The following is a 14,121-nucleotide window of genomic DNA, read 5'->3' on the forward strand; positions in this document are numbered from 1 at the left end:
GTTTAAGGTTTCCATAATCAATATTCTAACTTCTAGGGATCCCTTCATCTTAAAACTATGGAGCAGTTAGTGGCCTGGATGGAGATGTGTCTGTCATTGCCCATTTTTACTTTTATTGGCCTAATGTACAAGTCACTGTTCCAAAAAAGATTCCGGTTTAAACTAGTTGAGGTGGAGTAGGGTGGGGTATTTGAGGGACGAGGGCTGAACATCACAGGTCCTTCAGGCTAGATGCAGCCCCAGAGACAATATTTACATTCCCTTTTATCAGAACTGGGTGGGGTGGGGTGGGGTGGGTGAAGCTCTTCTCTTGTTTTACATCCTATATACTAATAAAAGGCAACAAGCTTTATATGGAATCAGTTTTGCAAATATGATTACAAGTGCTTGGTTATCAGCACAAAAGAGTTGTCACTTAAATTACTCAATCTCTGCCCTACCCCTGCAAATCCTGTCTTTCCTTAACTCATAATAATTGAGGAAAATGTAAAAAGAATAATTTGTTTGTTTGTTTGTTTCATAAAACTTATATACTGCTTGGCTGTAAAACAACAGCAACAATAACCCTCAAAGCCACTGGCCAGAAAACACCGCTCATGTCATTGGATTTTCTTTACTCTTCTTCCCAGCGTTTCCTTGCTCTTACTAAAATGTTAGGGCTAAACAAATCCATGAGAGGAAAACCCCCACATTTAAGTTCTATTCACTTGTACTGCAATGTGAGTAAGAATCATGTTGCTCCTTCTTCTTTTCCCTCTCCCCCTCACCTCTGGGCTCTGGACAGAGTGTCGCTGTCACAGTCATGCTGAGAGCTGCCATTTTGACCTGAGCGTCTGGTTGGCATCAGGAAAGCAGAGTGGAGGTGTCTGTGACAACTGCAAGCACAACACAGAGGGCTACCGGTGTCAAAGGTGCAAGCCTGGTTTTTACAGAGACAAAGGGAAACCCATGTCTTCGCCGGAGATTTGCAAACGTAAGTAGGGATGGGTGGGTCTGTCAGTTTGGATTTCACTTTTTCTTTCCATCATAAATTTATTTCCTCACAGTTCTGCAGCGGGCTACAGTGCTGTTGCTTTTGAAGTCATGAAAGTTCATTGCCATTATAATGTGAATTTCTCTGATGATGATGATGATGATGTTAATGATAAATTTATTCCCCGCCCATCTGACTATGCGTAGCTTCCAACATAGTATAAAAACACAACTAGCCATCATATATTAAAAACTTCCCAATACAAGGTTGCCTTCAGATGTCTTCAAAAGGTGGTGCAGTTCTTTATCTCCTTGACATCAGATGGGAGGGCGTTCCACAGGGTGGGCGCCACTACCAAGAAGGCCCTCTGCCTGGTTCCCTGTGCCTTCACTTCTCACAAAGATGGAACCGCAAGAAGGCCCTTGGAGCTGAACCTGAGTGTCTAGGCTGAACAATTGGGGTGGAGATGCCCCTTCAGGTATACAGGGTGTGAAGTACACATTTTTGTATGCACTTTGTGTGATTAATACACACCTTTCTGCAAACAATTTCCCCATAGGTAATGTATTTTTGTATGTTTTTCCCCCAAATACATGCATTTTATGTACCCTGTTCCCAAACATATGCATTTTAATACACATTATTTTGTTGGAAAACTGAATTGCAAAATTCAGAGAAGGGCAAATTTGGAATGATAACTGCATTTCTGCTTGCATATTCATTTGAGAAATGTGAATTGGATATTAAAAAGAAAACTGCCTGAATTTCTTCCCCCATTGTTAAATGTAAGTCATCAGCACAATTGTTTTAGTCATATTTATATATAATAAAGTAACTGATTGATTCAAAATCACCAGTGAATTTGACAAGGGGTCGGGGGGGTGGGAGGTTCAACATGTACAAACTGGTAGAGCCTATCTCAAAGTGCCATCGCTGTATGCCTGTCCTTCTCTAGGGTCAAGCTCTGGTATAAAAAATGGTTCCGCCCATTTGTAGGAGAAACCAGCACTACATGCTGATCAGGGATGCCATCGTGACATGTGAAATGTTCCCCCAGTCACTGGAACAGCTTGGCACTCTAATACATTTCCTTTCAAAAAACGGAAGTGGAAGCAAACAAACTGATGAATGCTTTGGAATTCACACAGAAAAAGAAGAAAATTCTGAATTTAAGTGCAGGGCAAGACAGGCTGCTGGGCCACTGTTTGATTCGCTAGGAAGCACACCAGTCATTTGAAGTACAATGTCAGTCTCCTCTTTTCCTATTCCTGTATCTGTCTCCACCCTACTGCCTTGCTTCTGGTCTTCTTCTTCTGCTGCTGCTTTGGTAGACCTGATTCAGGTTTCCTTTGAACTCTTATGCTTCTTGCGCGTTAATTACCACAGGCCTCCGGTACTGCTTGAATGGCCCTGTTCACAACACTTCCTCTGTTTCTGCTCTTTTTGTGTTTGCCTCTTCTGAAATGCTAGTGCTGGCTCAGCCTCCGTCCCCCTCCCTGCCCTGTTCACCAACTTTTAACCTTTTGTGAAAGCACAGGGAACGAGGAGCTGCCGAGCTAACCTAGTGGTGTACCTGACCATATTGCATGACACCCAATGACTTCTCCTGTAGCTCCTTTCTCTTTACTCTTGAGAAGTCTTGGGGAAAGTAAGCTTTGTAAAGCCTCCCTACCACAAGATTAGATTTCAAACCTCAAAGCAGTTGAAAGATTTGTGCCCGAATACCAAAGTGGGGTAAATGTTCTCTAACTTAAAGAGCAGCAGGGGAGCAAAACCGTTATTTCCTAAGGAATCAACCAGAAAACAGCCAACTTGAATGGAATTGAAGCTCAGTTTTCCAAATGGCTTTTGATGTAATATGGCTGCCTTAAGACAAATCTTCTCGCAAATATTTTCTCCAGCATTCACTTCTGGGAATACTGATGTTTTAGTGCTTTCCAGATATCCTCTGAATATTTTCTGAGTATTCACGGAAAATCACAAGCAGTATTTGATATCCAGTGGGATTTGATTTCAGTATTCGATCATTAACATTATGCGATAGACAGCAAGTCTAGTAAAAGTATTTGGTAATATTTGATAGCTGGTATGCATTGATGGTTTGTTCTTTACAGTATTTGGTGGCTGACATACAAGTCTTTTTTAAAAAAACAAAACAAAAAACACCATATATATTTTTAATCTAGATTTCCAAGATAGCCTACAAAAGAGAACCATAAAACAGATCAGAAACATCAGAAACAAAAGCAGTTATCGAGCCGCGTTTTAGACATTTTTTTTTTTAAAAAAATATTGCATAGGATTTTAACTGACATGCAAATCTTTGACATGTGCATTAGTATTTAGTACAGTCGTACCTCGGCTTTTGAACAGCTTAGTTCTCAAACTCCACAAACCCAGAAGTGAGTGTTCCTGCTTGCGAACTATTTTTGGAAGCCGAAGGTCCGATGGGGCTTCCACAGCTTCCGACTGGCTGCAGGAAGCTTCTGCAGCCAATCAGAAGCCGCGCTTTGATTTTCGAACGTTTTGGAAGTCGAACGGACTTCCGGAATGGATTCCATTCGACTTCCACAGTACGACTGTATTTGATTACTTCCCATGTCATAGTTTGCCACCTGCCCAAATCAAAACACACAAGATGTGAACAAGCCTAAAGTACCTGACTTGTGAAGTAAAATTTGAGTTGCAATTTTTGAATTCTTACTTGAAATTTCAAATAATAATAATAATAATAATAATAATAATAATAATAATAAATCATTTATACCCTGCCCATCTGGCTGAGTTTCCCCAGCCACTCTGGGCGGCAGGCTGAGTTTGGCAATATTTGAAAAATATGTCAGATTCAAATTATTCCTTTCCGTTCTCCACCAAGTTCTGCTCCCTGTTCGCACATTCTGTGGGGAAAGTCTCTTCTGTCACATATCAAGCATGCAGAGCCTACATATATCAAATTTGTACAAACAAAGGTTCCTTCACAAGTTGTGCTGAATGTGTATGTGGGGGGAGAGCTCATAGTTGCCACCCTGTGCCCCCTTTCTATGTGCGTTGACTGTGCACAATTCTACTCAGTAGCAGCCAATGGAGCTGCACAGGTGAGGTGGCAGTGCCACCTAGTGAGAGGTGGATGGGCAAGGCACCAGAAGTTTGGCACAGTGTGGGCACAGCACAGATGCCTGCACCACGCCAAGCTCCTTCTGCCCTGCCCTTCCACCTCTCAGTAAGCGGCTTCGCCACACCATGTTCAGAGACAGGAGAGCAACACAGCCTTACCAGCTACTCCTGGCCCTACTAACTGGGCTTTAGTCAGCCTTCATTGTCCATGACAACAAATAGAAGACCGTCCTATTTCACGATTCTGATTTGTGCCATACCCTGTCCTGCTGACCTTCAGCAGAAAACTGGAGGTTTTGCGATGTACCAGTAGCTCATATCCTCGGCTTATTTTGGCTTATTTTGAGAAATGCCATGTTAAATATGCACCGGCTTACAAAATGAAAATAATTTTAAAAATGCTGTGGATACCAAAGAGGAAAATAACAAATTTGTCACAGCAGATTGCACAGATGTTTGTGGGATGAGCAATGGAGTTCTCAGCCCCATTGTGAGAAAGGAAGAAATGCTTTGGGGAAGGGAGAGAGGGCACGGAAACTGCCATTGTCTCTCCGGTGGGCACTGGGTTGGAGAAGGAAAGGCCGAGGGGGAAAGCTGAATGAAATACCCCATTAATCCCTTCCTGAAAAGCTTGCTTTAAGAGTGTTCTTCCATCCAGAGCAAAGTCCCTCGGTTAAGCTGAAAAAGGCCCTCAGGCTCCTGAGAAGAAAAGCGAAGAGGACTCTCTGCTCAGAAGGAATGTCTCAGCATTAGTCACAATAATCGAACACATTCTCTCTTAATCACCAGTAAGAGGAAAAATGTGTTGTGTAACAGTCTGAATGCTCTGGTGCTGGCCAAATCCTCCTCCGCAGAGTTCTTATTGGTAGGGATGCATGGACATTCCTGCAAAATGAAGTGAAAGGAAATAAACCAGCCCAAATGGCAAACACATAAACATGATACTGCCTTCCCCTTCCTGTCACCCCTGCTCATCCCTGAACTTCCTTCAACCCTTTTGGTATTTTGCTGGGCGGAAGGACAGACATGCACATTAGGGCAGATGGGGTGAGCGGGGGTGTAATGGGGAAGGGGCGTAGCGGGGCTGGCTTATGCATGGTCCACCGATGCAGGCAGGGGGCCAGGAATGAAACCTGGAGCTAGGTTTTTACGTGACACTGTTAGAGATTGAGAATCAAAAATAAAAAGAAGAGCAAGTTTAAGGTCAGGTGAAAGTTTCTGATTAGTTATGCGTTCAGTTTCTTGGAACACTTTCTGCCAAAACAAAGTAGCTTTGGGACAGGACTACCACGTATAGAAGAAGAAACCGGGGGCCCTTGCACTCTCTCCAGCATTTGTTATCTCTGGACCCTAACATTCTACAAAGTTGTGATGGATATAAATACCAGTCCTGAGTAAGCTTAATCGTATTATCTTTTACCTTGGCTGAAACTGACTTGAGGGGGGTTCAGATTGCTTGCCAGCCTTAAATATAGGTCCACCAACATCGACCCCCCCCCCAACATGTTTTTCCAGTCCATCATTAAAACCTGGTAGTGTTTGAGAAAGAACTTTGCGAAGCTTAGGAATAAGGCCTGGGTCTAATGTCTCCTGGTTATAAATCAGTGATTCAATAGAGGTTAAAGTCTATTCCAAGAATGTTGTGTTTATCCATCTGACATAAATCCCTTGAGGAGATTCTGTCCCTCCAGGTGACTGTCGGCTAATGTTCTCCATTCCATACTGCACTTTCTCATTCAGCTTGCTCCTGCCACCTCATGGGCTCAGTGAACACGACTTTCAACCAGAGCTGGAAATGCCACCCAAAGACAGGATTCTGCTTCTGCAAATCAGGTGTTGCAGGCCCCAAATGCGACCGGTGCCTCTTGGGCTATTGGGGATTTGGAGAGAATGGCTGCCAGCCTTGCGACTGTGCCAGAGACTGTGACAAGCACACTGGAGAATGCCTCAGCAAGTAAGCAAACTCCTTATCACAAACTGATAATGTGCAGAATCCCTAGGCTGGTTCAGTCCTTGCTCGGGATTAGGATATTGTTGCCTAATTGAAGGATACAGAAAATATCAATGCATCTTTCTGCACAGTAATCATTAACGATTGGTTCTTAGAAGTGCTTAACTTTGATAAGCTTAACTTTGCTTATCAAAACCCTGGAGCTAGCATTACCTCTCTGTCATATAGTAGTAAGTGAACGAAGCAGAGGCTACCTTATGACTAAATATCACATCCCGTGATCTAAGTGCCATTTCCATTTGTTCTGATGTCCTCTTCCCAGTTACGACAACCAGGCTTTTTTCAATATCCCCATTGGTGGAAGAATCCCTGACCTTATTCAAACACCAGCCAATGAAACTGAAGATGAGTGGCAGTGGAATGACCATGAGCAAGGGTTTTCTGCACTAAGACATCCAGGTATGGATTTATAGCGTTGCACGAAATGGACAGGTGCCAGTTATTACTTTCACAATTCAGTGGAGCGTTTTAGATTTACAGATTATTTGTAGAAATACTTGTGGCTTTATTTAGAAAATGCTAGCTAAGGTTAGAAATAGGAATGGACAAATCTGTTAATTCCAGTGTCTTGTTTTCCCAATTTTTAGTTCAGTTCTCCACATTTCCGCATCAACTTGCATTTATAAATTTAAAAAACCCATCCTCATTTTTGTGTGGGTTCATCCTAATATATACATTTCTACTAATTTTTCCTAACGCAATATATGCATTTTGATGTACACGTTCCCCAAACAGACACATATTTATACACATTTGTTATATACATTTGTTAAATATATACACAAATACTGTATATATATTTGGTTGGAGAACTGCAGCACAGAATTCACGGAAGTGCAACTTTAGCTGTGATTTCGCATATTATTTTGGAAAAAGCAAATTAGGTAGTGTTTTAATGCAAACCAAACCAAACCAAACCTCCACACCCCTTGATAGAAAGTCTGGTAACTTTCATGGCAACATATTATGTGCTGCAGGCACCAAAAATAAGTTCCAGACTTACAGAACCTTATAATTGTGTTTGCAAATAAATGATTTCTCTTTAAAACCTATTTTAATAAGACATTAAAAGGTGGCGCAGGGACCCAGGTGGCGCTGTGGGTTAAACCACAGAGTCTAGGGCTTGCCGATCAGAAGGTTGCCGGTTCGAATCCCTGTGACGTGGTGAGCTCCTGTTGCTCGCTCCCAGCTCCTGCCCACCTAGCAGTTCGAAAGCACATCGAAGTGCAAGTAGATAAATAGGGACCACTCCGGCGGGAAGGTAAACAGCATTTCCGTGTGCTGCACTGGTTCACCAGAAGCAGCTTAGTCATGCTGGCCACATGACCCGGAAGCTGTCTGCGGACAAACGCCGGCTCCCTTGGCCTATAGAGTGAGATGAGCGCCGCAACCCCAGAGTCGGACACGACTGGACCTAATGGTCAGGGGCCCCTTTACCTTTTTAATAAGACATACTCAGCTTCTTGGGCAAGGTTCTTGGGCCAGATCTATGCTTTCTTGGAGGAAACTGATTTTCTGGATGCATTTCAGTTGGGGTTAAGGCCTGGATTTGGCACAGAAACTGCTTTGGCTGCCCTATGTTATGGGCCTCTGTCATGGCCTTTTAAGCTGTGCGTGTAGTATGTATTTTTGTGCTTTTATACTGTAAACTGCCCTGTGATCCTTACTTAAAGGGTAGTATAGAAATTTAATAAATAAATAATAAAATAATAAACAATAGCAACAAAACATTCTGATATTTGAAAATGTATGTGCATGTGTACATGAAAGTAACTTGATGTCTCTCTTTGCCGAACTCACCCAACCCCACTTCCTTAATGTGACCCTCCTCCTTCAACAATGGCCTGCGATTCCCTGGCTAGAAAAGTGTGTCTGCAAAGAAAGGATACTAGGAAGCGTCACCAATTTCTGCCAGATGAAATATGCTTACGGTAAGTGAGTAAAATACCTTCTCCCATTTAAATAGTGGGAACCAAATGAAGCCCCAGAACCTCTTTCCTGCTGCTCTTCATCTTTCAAAACTCCAAAGTCCGTATCAGAGAAGCCTAACGTCTGCACAAAGGAAACTTGGATACTTAATGCTCCCATAAAAATAAAAATCACAGATGATGTGCATCTTACACTTATTTTACTTACACAATTGCATAAATAAATGGAGAGCGGCAGAGTGCCAACTTGAATAAAATATTGGAGGAGGCCAGGTAGGTCCTGCTCTGCATAATCGATCACAAGACACACTCACCATTTGAATGGCAATGCCCATCATTTTTCGGGGGAGAGCCCCCTCAAATATTTTAGGGGGGGGCCAATGCACCTCAGCCCTTAGGAGTTAGCTCTTATGGAAAGTGGAGTAAACTCACTTTCTATTTATTTTCCTCCCACCCAGCCAAAGCTGTGTTCAGAGGCTTACCTGGCTTTGTGAAGGTGGTGCAGGGGTTCTGGGAAAGGAGCTGGAAAGGAGGTGGGAGGGCTCTAGGACCCTGCTACACCCCTTCTGCCCCCTTCAGAAAGCTGGGCAAGCAGCCCTCCACCTTGCTGGGTGGGGTGGTTCTGGACGTTCCTGGCTTCATGCCATCATTGTGTTCATGCTTGGACCCCCGGAATGAAACCCTCACATAAGATGTGCATTGCCTGTATGAGATTGAATTTCTATAACTTTATTTGTCTGGATATTATGTTATGGGTGGGCATTTGTGTTTTATGTTGTATTTGATACAGGGAGGTATATAGATATTGAAATATACTCGGAGTCAAGTGTGAATTTCATGCTCTTTATTCAACTCCTAGTAGCAAGGAATGAGTCTTTCCCCAAAATAAATACATTATTTACACAATGGGCCCCACGTGATTGGCTAATTCCGGGCTACTCCTGTAGGCCAATCAGGTTGCGGATTCACTTCCTCCAGGAGCCTGATTGGCTGCTCTTGCAGGCCAATCAGGCCGCTGATTCACTTCTACCTGGAGCTGGATTGGGTGGCTCCTGCAGACCAATCAGATTGCTGCATTCTGGATCCTATTGTTCTCGGACCAATCAGACTGCTGCATTCTCGATCCTATTGTTCTAGGATTCAGCTCAGTACATAACAGATATAATTAGCAAGATATGTAGTTTCTCCCTAAGACAAACTATCCAAATTCTATGACAGATCTCCGAAGGCAGTTTGCTAATGCGTTCATGTATTAACTAAGATGTGCTATAGCCACGCCTTCAGGTCCTGCCAACCGACACAGCAAAATTAATTGCCCAGTGTGTAAAATTAATTGTGTTTTCTTTCATGTTCTTTGGCAGTAATAAAAGCAAAGATCCTCTCCGCTCATGACAAAGGAACCCATGCAGAAGTCATTGTGAAGGTCAAGAAGGTTCTGAAATCGGGAAGAGTGAAAATCACGAGGAGTAACAGAAGCATCTATCCTGAGTCTTGGACCAACAGAGGGTGCACATGCCCAATTCTTAATCCTGGTAAATACTCTGTATTTATCCCTGGCATGTCCATGTAGGACAGGAATTGTCTCCAGCCTGAAACCCTGGAGAGCTGCTGCTAGTCAGTGTTGGCAGTCATGAGTTAGATGGAGCAATGGTCTGGGGCATTATAAGGCAGCAATAATGGTTCCTCAATGTTCTTTCTTTTCTCCAGAAAACGGGGGTGGCAGTGCCAACCCACCCTCAGTGCTTCATGCCCAAAAAGCACTTTACGGATCTTGTGTGGGTTTGCCCTGTCACCACAGTGTTCCCACCTGTTTTACGTTAGGTCAGTGTGAGATAATGGTAAAAAGAAGGTACCATATCAATGCAATATATTATTTGCTTCAGGTGGATGGTTCTGTGACATAATCACCATTGAAGACATGCAGTTTGCATTGAAGGGAAAGCTCCCATTTTCAGAAGCCAGTCACTGAATTACTAAATACATGATGTGTGCCTCATTTGTTTTGGCCCTTAGTACCAGAGTCTCTTGCATTATTCCAGTTTCATCACTATGCTTTGTAATTTGAATCACACTGCCACATAGGTCCTATTGTCCTTTAAACGAGAGCCTGGGAACATGCTTTGGATTGTTTCTTCCATTTAAAGTCAAAGCAATTAGAGAAGGAGCTAGTTTACTTCTGGGCTTCATCAGATTAGGATGAGCAAATACGTACTTCTGAAGGTCACAGCAGTCTTGTCCCCATCTCCCTTGATAAATTATATTGTGCTTTTTTGTTGTGACTAAATTAAACACACATCCACATTGACTGAAAGGAAGTGTTTTAACCTAATCAGTCACCATGGTTAACATGAGAAGGCTTTCCCAGCAAATGCCTAGAATACCACCACTGTTTCAATTTCCCATTTTCTTTCTGCCCCATAAACTGAGGCTGGGAACAAACAATAGCTTTCTTGAAAGAACTGACAGCAATTTGAAAGAGGGCTTGCTGCTTAGGGTGTATAAATGTACATGTACCCTGTTTTCATTTATAGCAAGGAGGAAGTTTCAGGGTTTTGTACCACTTAAAAACCTGCGGACCAGTTAGATCTGAGTTGACCTGGGACAAAAGGAATGAAGGGAAGCCTCTTTAAAATGGTTGGTTTCCAGCCTAACAATAGAATGGTCAACTTTCATATCCTGCCAATTTATTTATTTTACTTATTAAATTTATACACCACCCTTCATCTAAGGACCACAGAATGGTTTACAAAAGCTCTTCCTTTATACACCTATGGGGTAGACTGATCATATTCCTCTCCCTCCCATTAAAATCTTCACTTCAAAGTAAAATGAGGATGCAGAAATGTGGAGAATAAACTCAAGGTTGGAACAACAAGAAAGTGAGAGAAACTGAAATAGACCTATTTCTCCACCCCTACTTCCACACAACCAGTTTATTGAGCTTTCATCCTGATCTGTTTGCACAAATTCTGCAGGAGGTCAGATGTCACCTGGTATTCATTGAGCCTCCATTCTGATGTGTTCACGGGGAAGTGAGATGATGCTGTGTCCAGCAGATGTTACCCCACACTTTATAATGCATTTTTGTAACACTTTCCTTATTGCAAAAACCCCAAGTTTTAGAAGAAGTGGGTCTGCTGTAGAAGATCCCCAAATCAAATTTAATTGTGCAACCTGAATCTGCCAATATGTGATTAAACCCCACCTGAAAATAATGACAGTCTGGAAGCGTCTAGCCAGGGGTGCCAACTTGAATGAAATATTGCGGTGGCCCAGGGAAGCCCTGTCCTGCATCACATGACACAACGCACACACACCATTTGATGGCAATGCCCATCAACTTTGTGGAGGTCCGGCCCCCTCAAATAATTTATTGCGGTGGCCCCTAGGATTTGGCTCCTATGCAGCTAGTGATGCTATAATAATAATAATTAATAATTCATTATTTATACCCCACCCATCTGGTTGGGTTTTCCCAGCCACTCTGGGTGGCTTCCAAGAAAATATTAAAATACAATAATTAATCAAATATTAAAAGCTTCCCTAAACAGGGCTCCCTTGAGATGTCTTCTAAAAGTCCGTTAGTTGTTTATTTCTTTGACATCTGATGGGAGGGCGTTCCATTGGGCGGGCACCACTACTGAGAAGGCCCTCTGCCTGGTTCCCTGTAACTTGGCTTCTCGCAGCGAGGGAACTGCCAGAAGGCCCTCAGCGCTGGACCTCAGTGTCTGGGCAGAACGATGGGGGTGGAGACGCTCCTTCAGGTACTGTGCCAAGGCTGTTTAGGGCTAAGTTGAAAACACTGTAGGAAGTTTAAAGGATGGCTAGAGCCAACTGTCTGGGGCTCCAAGTGGGGGGGGGGGAGAATGTATTAACGAAGTCAAGGGCCAAGCATTAGCCACGGGTCCTACCCAAGGATGCCAGCTGCAAATACTGGCCCTGGGAGTCATACCAGTCTCCACTCAAGTATTGTCCTACAGTAAACAGAGACTAGATCTAATGGGCTTAAATTTCAGAAAGGTAGATTTCAGTTGAACATGAGGATAAATTTCTTGATGAGAAGAGCAGCTTGACTAGGGAACAAATGACCAAGGTGAATGGCCACCTGCCATGGGTGCTTTAGTTGAGATTCCTACATTGCGGGGGGTTGGACTAGATGACCCTCAGAGCCCCTTCAAATTCTGCAGTTCTGATTCTATGAGTGGAGCAGAGTTTTTGAAACAGCATCTGTTGGAGGTCCTCTAGTTCATTGTTTTGTGTGTGGAGCAGGGGTCCATCAAGACCCCCATCCAGCTGTAGAATTCTATGACTGAGCAGGGAATTGAGCACAAGCCCCGCCCCAGCACTGTCCTCAATGCCACACTGGCTCTGGGCCACTGACCTAGGGATTGGAGGCATGTGGGCTAGTTTAATGCACATGCCTACAAGCAGCAGAACAGAAACAATTTGCAAGTCCAGTTTTGACCATATTCGCATTCCCTTTCTTCCGGAATGTCCACAGAGTATCCCTTCCTGTCCCTTTTTGTTTTGTTTTGAGCAAGAGGAAGGGCGTCTTTGGGAAAAGACGAGGAAATAATCCACACTCGCCCCTGCTAGTCCCGTCTGGCACTGCATTCATCAGGAGTTTCTGCTGTGCGCAGCAGTCTGGCTCCCTGCCCAACCATCTCTGTGCCATTGTACGGCATGTTCTTCCCTAGCTGGTGACAGGAAGTCCATATCTAATCTCTTGGCATTAGAGTATAATCATAAAAACTTCATTTACGGTGTGGTGCAGTGCAATTGCAGTGTGGGTTTATTTTTAAGTAAAAGTAATAACAACAACAACTGCCTATGTCACCAACAGAGATATAGCACCTTGAAAAAGAAACTGCCACCTTTCCCCTGCTCCCTAAATGTAAAGTCTGATTGGGAAAGCCATCAGTTGGCATCATTTTAACTGGGCAATATATTACTGCAAGCCAAACCATAAATACATCCTGTGGCCTTGCTTTACTTTGGGCAGCGGTGGGGAAGCGGTGGCCTTTCAGGTGTTGGAGGAGTGAAGTTCCCATCACTCCTAGCCAGCGGCGATGCTGCCTGAGGCTGACAGGAGCTGAAGTCCAACAACGTGTGTACGGCCATAGATTCCCCACAGCTCATTTAGCAGGAAATGGCAGTTCAGGAGCAAAGCCAGGAATCACTGCCGCCTTTGGTCCATTTAGCTCAATATTGTTGACACGGCTTGGCAGTGGCTCTCCAGGGTTTCTGGCAGGATAATTGCATTTTAGCTTGAAATTTGGGTAAAGTAATTTCAGTGACCGCTCACGAAGCTGCGTTAAGCTGCCAGTGTGGTGTAGTGGTTAAGAGCGGTAGACTCATAATCTGGTGAACCGGGTTCGCGTCTCTACTCCTCCACATGCAGCTGCTTGGGCTAGTCACACTTCTCTGAAGTCTCTCAGCCCCACTCACCTCACAGAGTGTTTGTTGTGGGGGAGGAAGGAAAGGGAAAGGAGAATGTTAACCTCTTTGAGACTCCTTCGGGTAGTGATAAAATGAGACATCAAATCCAAACTCTTCTTCTCTTCTTAATGATGCACAAGCATCCTTACATTGGTAAGTGAATTAAGGCCTGTAGTAGGATTATGCCCCATTAATCTCAAGTCAATCTACCATGTAAATGCAGTGTGAAAAAATATCACGTAAGTTTTCCCCATACATGTATTATTTTTGGAACCTGTATAAAGACTTGGGAGCCGTGGTGTCGTTTTCCTTAATATAATTAAGACTCTTTCTTATAACTAGTTACCTGTAATAAATTGCATTTTATGAAATGTTTTTGCCATTATGTTTATTAAGTTTTGCAGCTGGTTACAGGCTCGTCTTTGATGAGGGTAAATAAGACTGGTTCCCCAATTCATTTGAAGAGGTCTCGGCTGTTGTGGGTTATAGCTAGTGGAATAAATGGGGGAGAATGGGTTATTACTACTTTTCATGGCCAAATGAGGGTCACATACCCCATACTAAGGTATTATGGCACTAGCCAGCCCAGCCATCATGTCCAGGCCGTGTTGGTGGGGCATTTCTTATTACTGTCAAAGATCTCTCTGCCTAGCTGA

General features: G+C 43.5%; 1 protein-coding gene across 1 annotated transcript in view; it reads left to right on the forward strand.

The window, feature by feature from the left end:
* LOC117041845 (netrin-4-like) overlaps positions 1 to 14,121 on the forward strand; it is a 49,639-nt gene that overhangs the window by 35,047 nt on the left and 471 nt on the right. Inside the window, exons 5-9 of the mRNA XM_033141086.1 lie at positions 785 to 973; positions 5,828 to 6,041; positions 6,361 to 6,497; positions 7,961 to 8,029; positions 9,388 to 9,558. Coding sequence (XP_032996977.1) covers positions 785 to 973; positions 5,828 to 6,041; positions 6,361 to 6,497; positions 7,961 to 8,029; positions 9,388 to 9,558 — 780 coding nt within the window. The remainder of the gene's footprint in view (positions 1 to 784; positions 974 to 5,827; positions 6,042 to 6,360; positions 6,498 to 7,960; positions 8,030 to 9,387; positions 9,559 to 14,121) is intronic.

This window comes from Lacerta agilis, chromosome 2 (assembly GCF_009819535.1).
Source record: "Lacerta agilis isolate rLacAgi1 chromosome 2, rLacAgi1.pri, whole genome shotgun sequence".
Lineage (NCBI taxonomy): Eukaryota > Metazoa > Chordata > Lepidosauria > Squamata > Lacertidae > Lacerta > Lacerta agilis.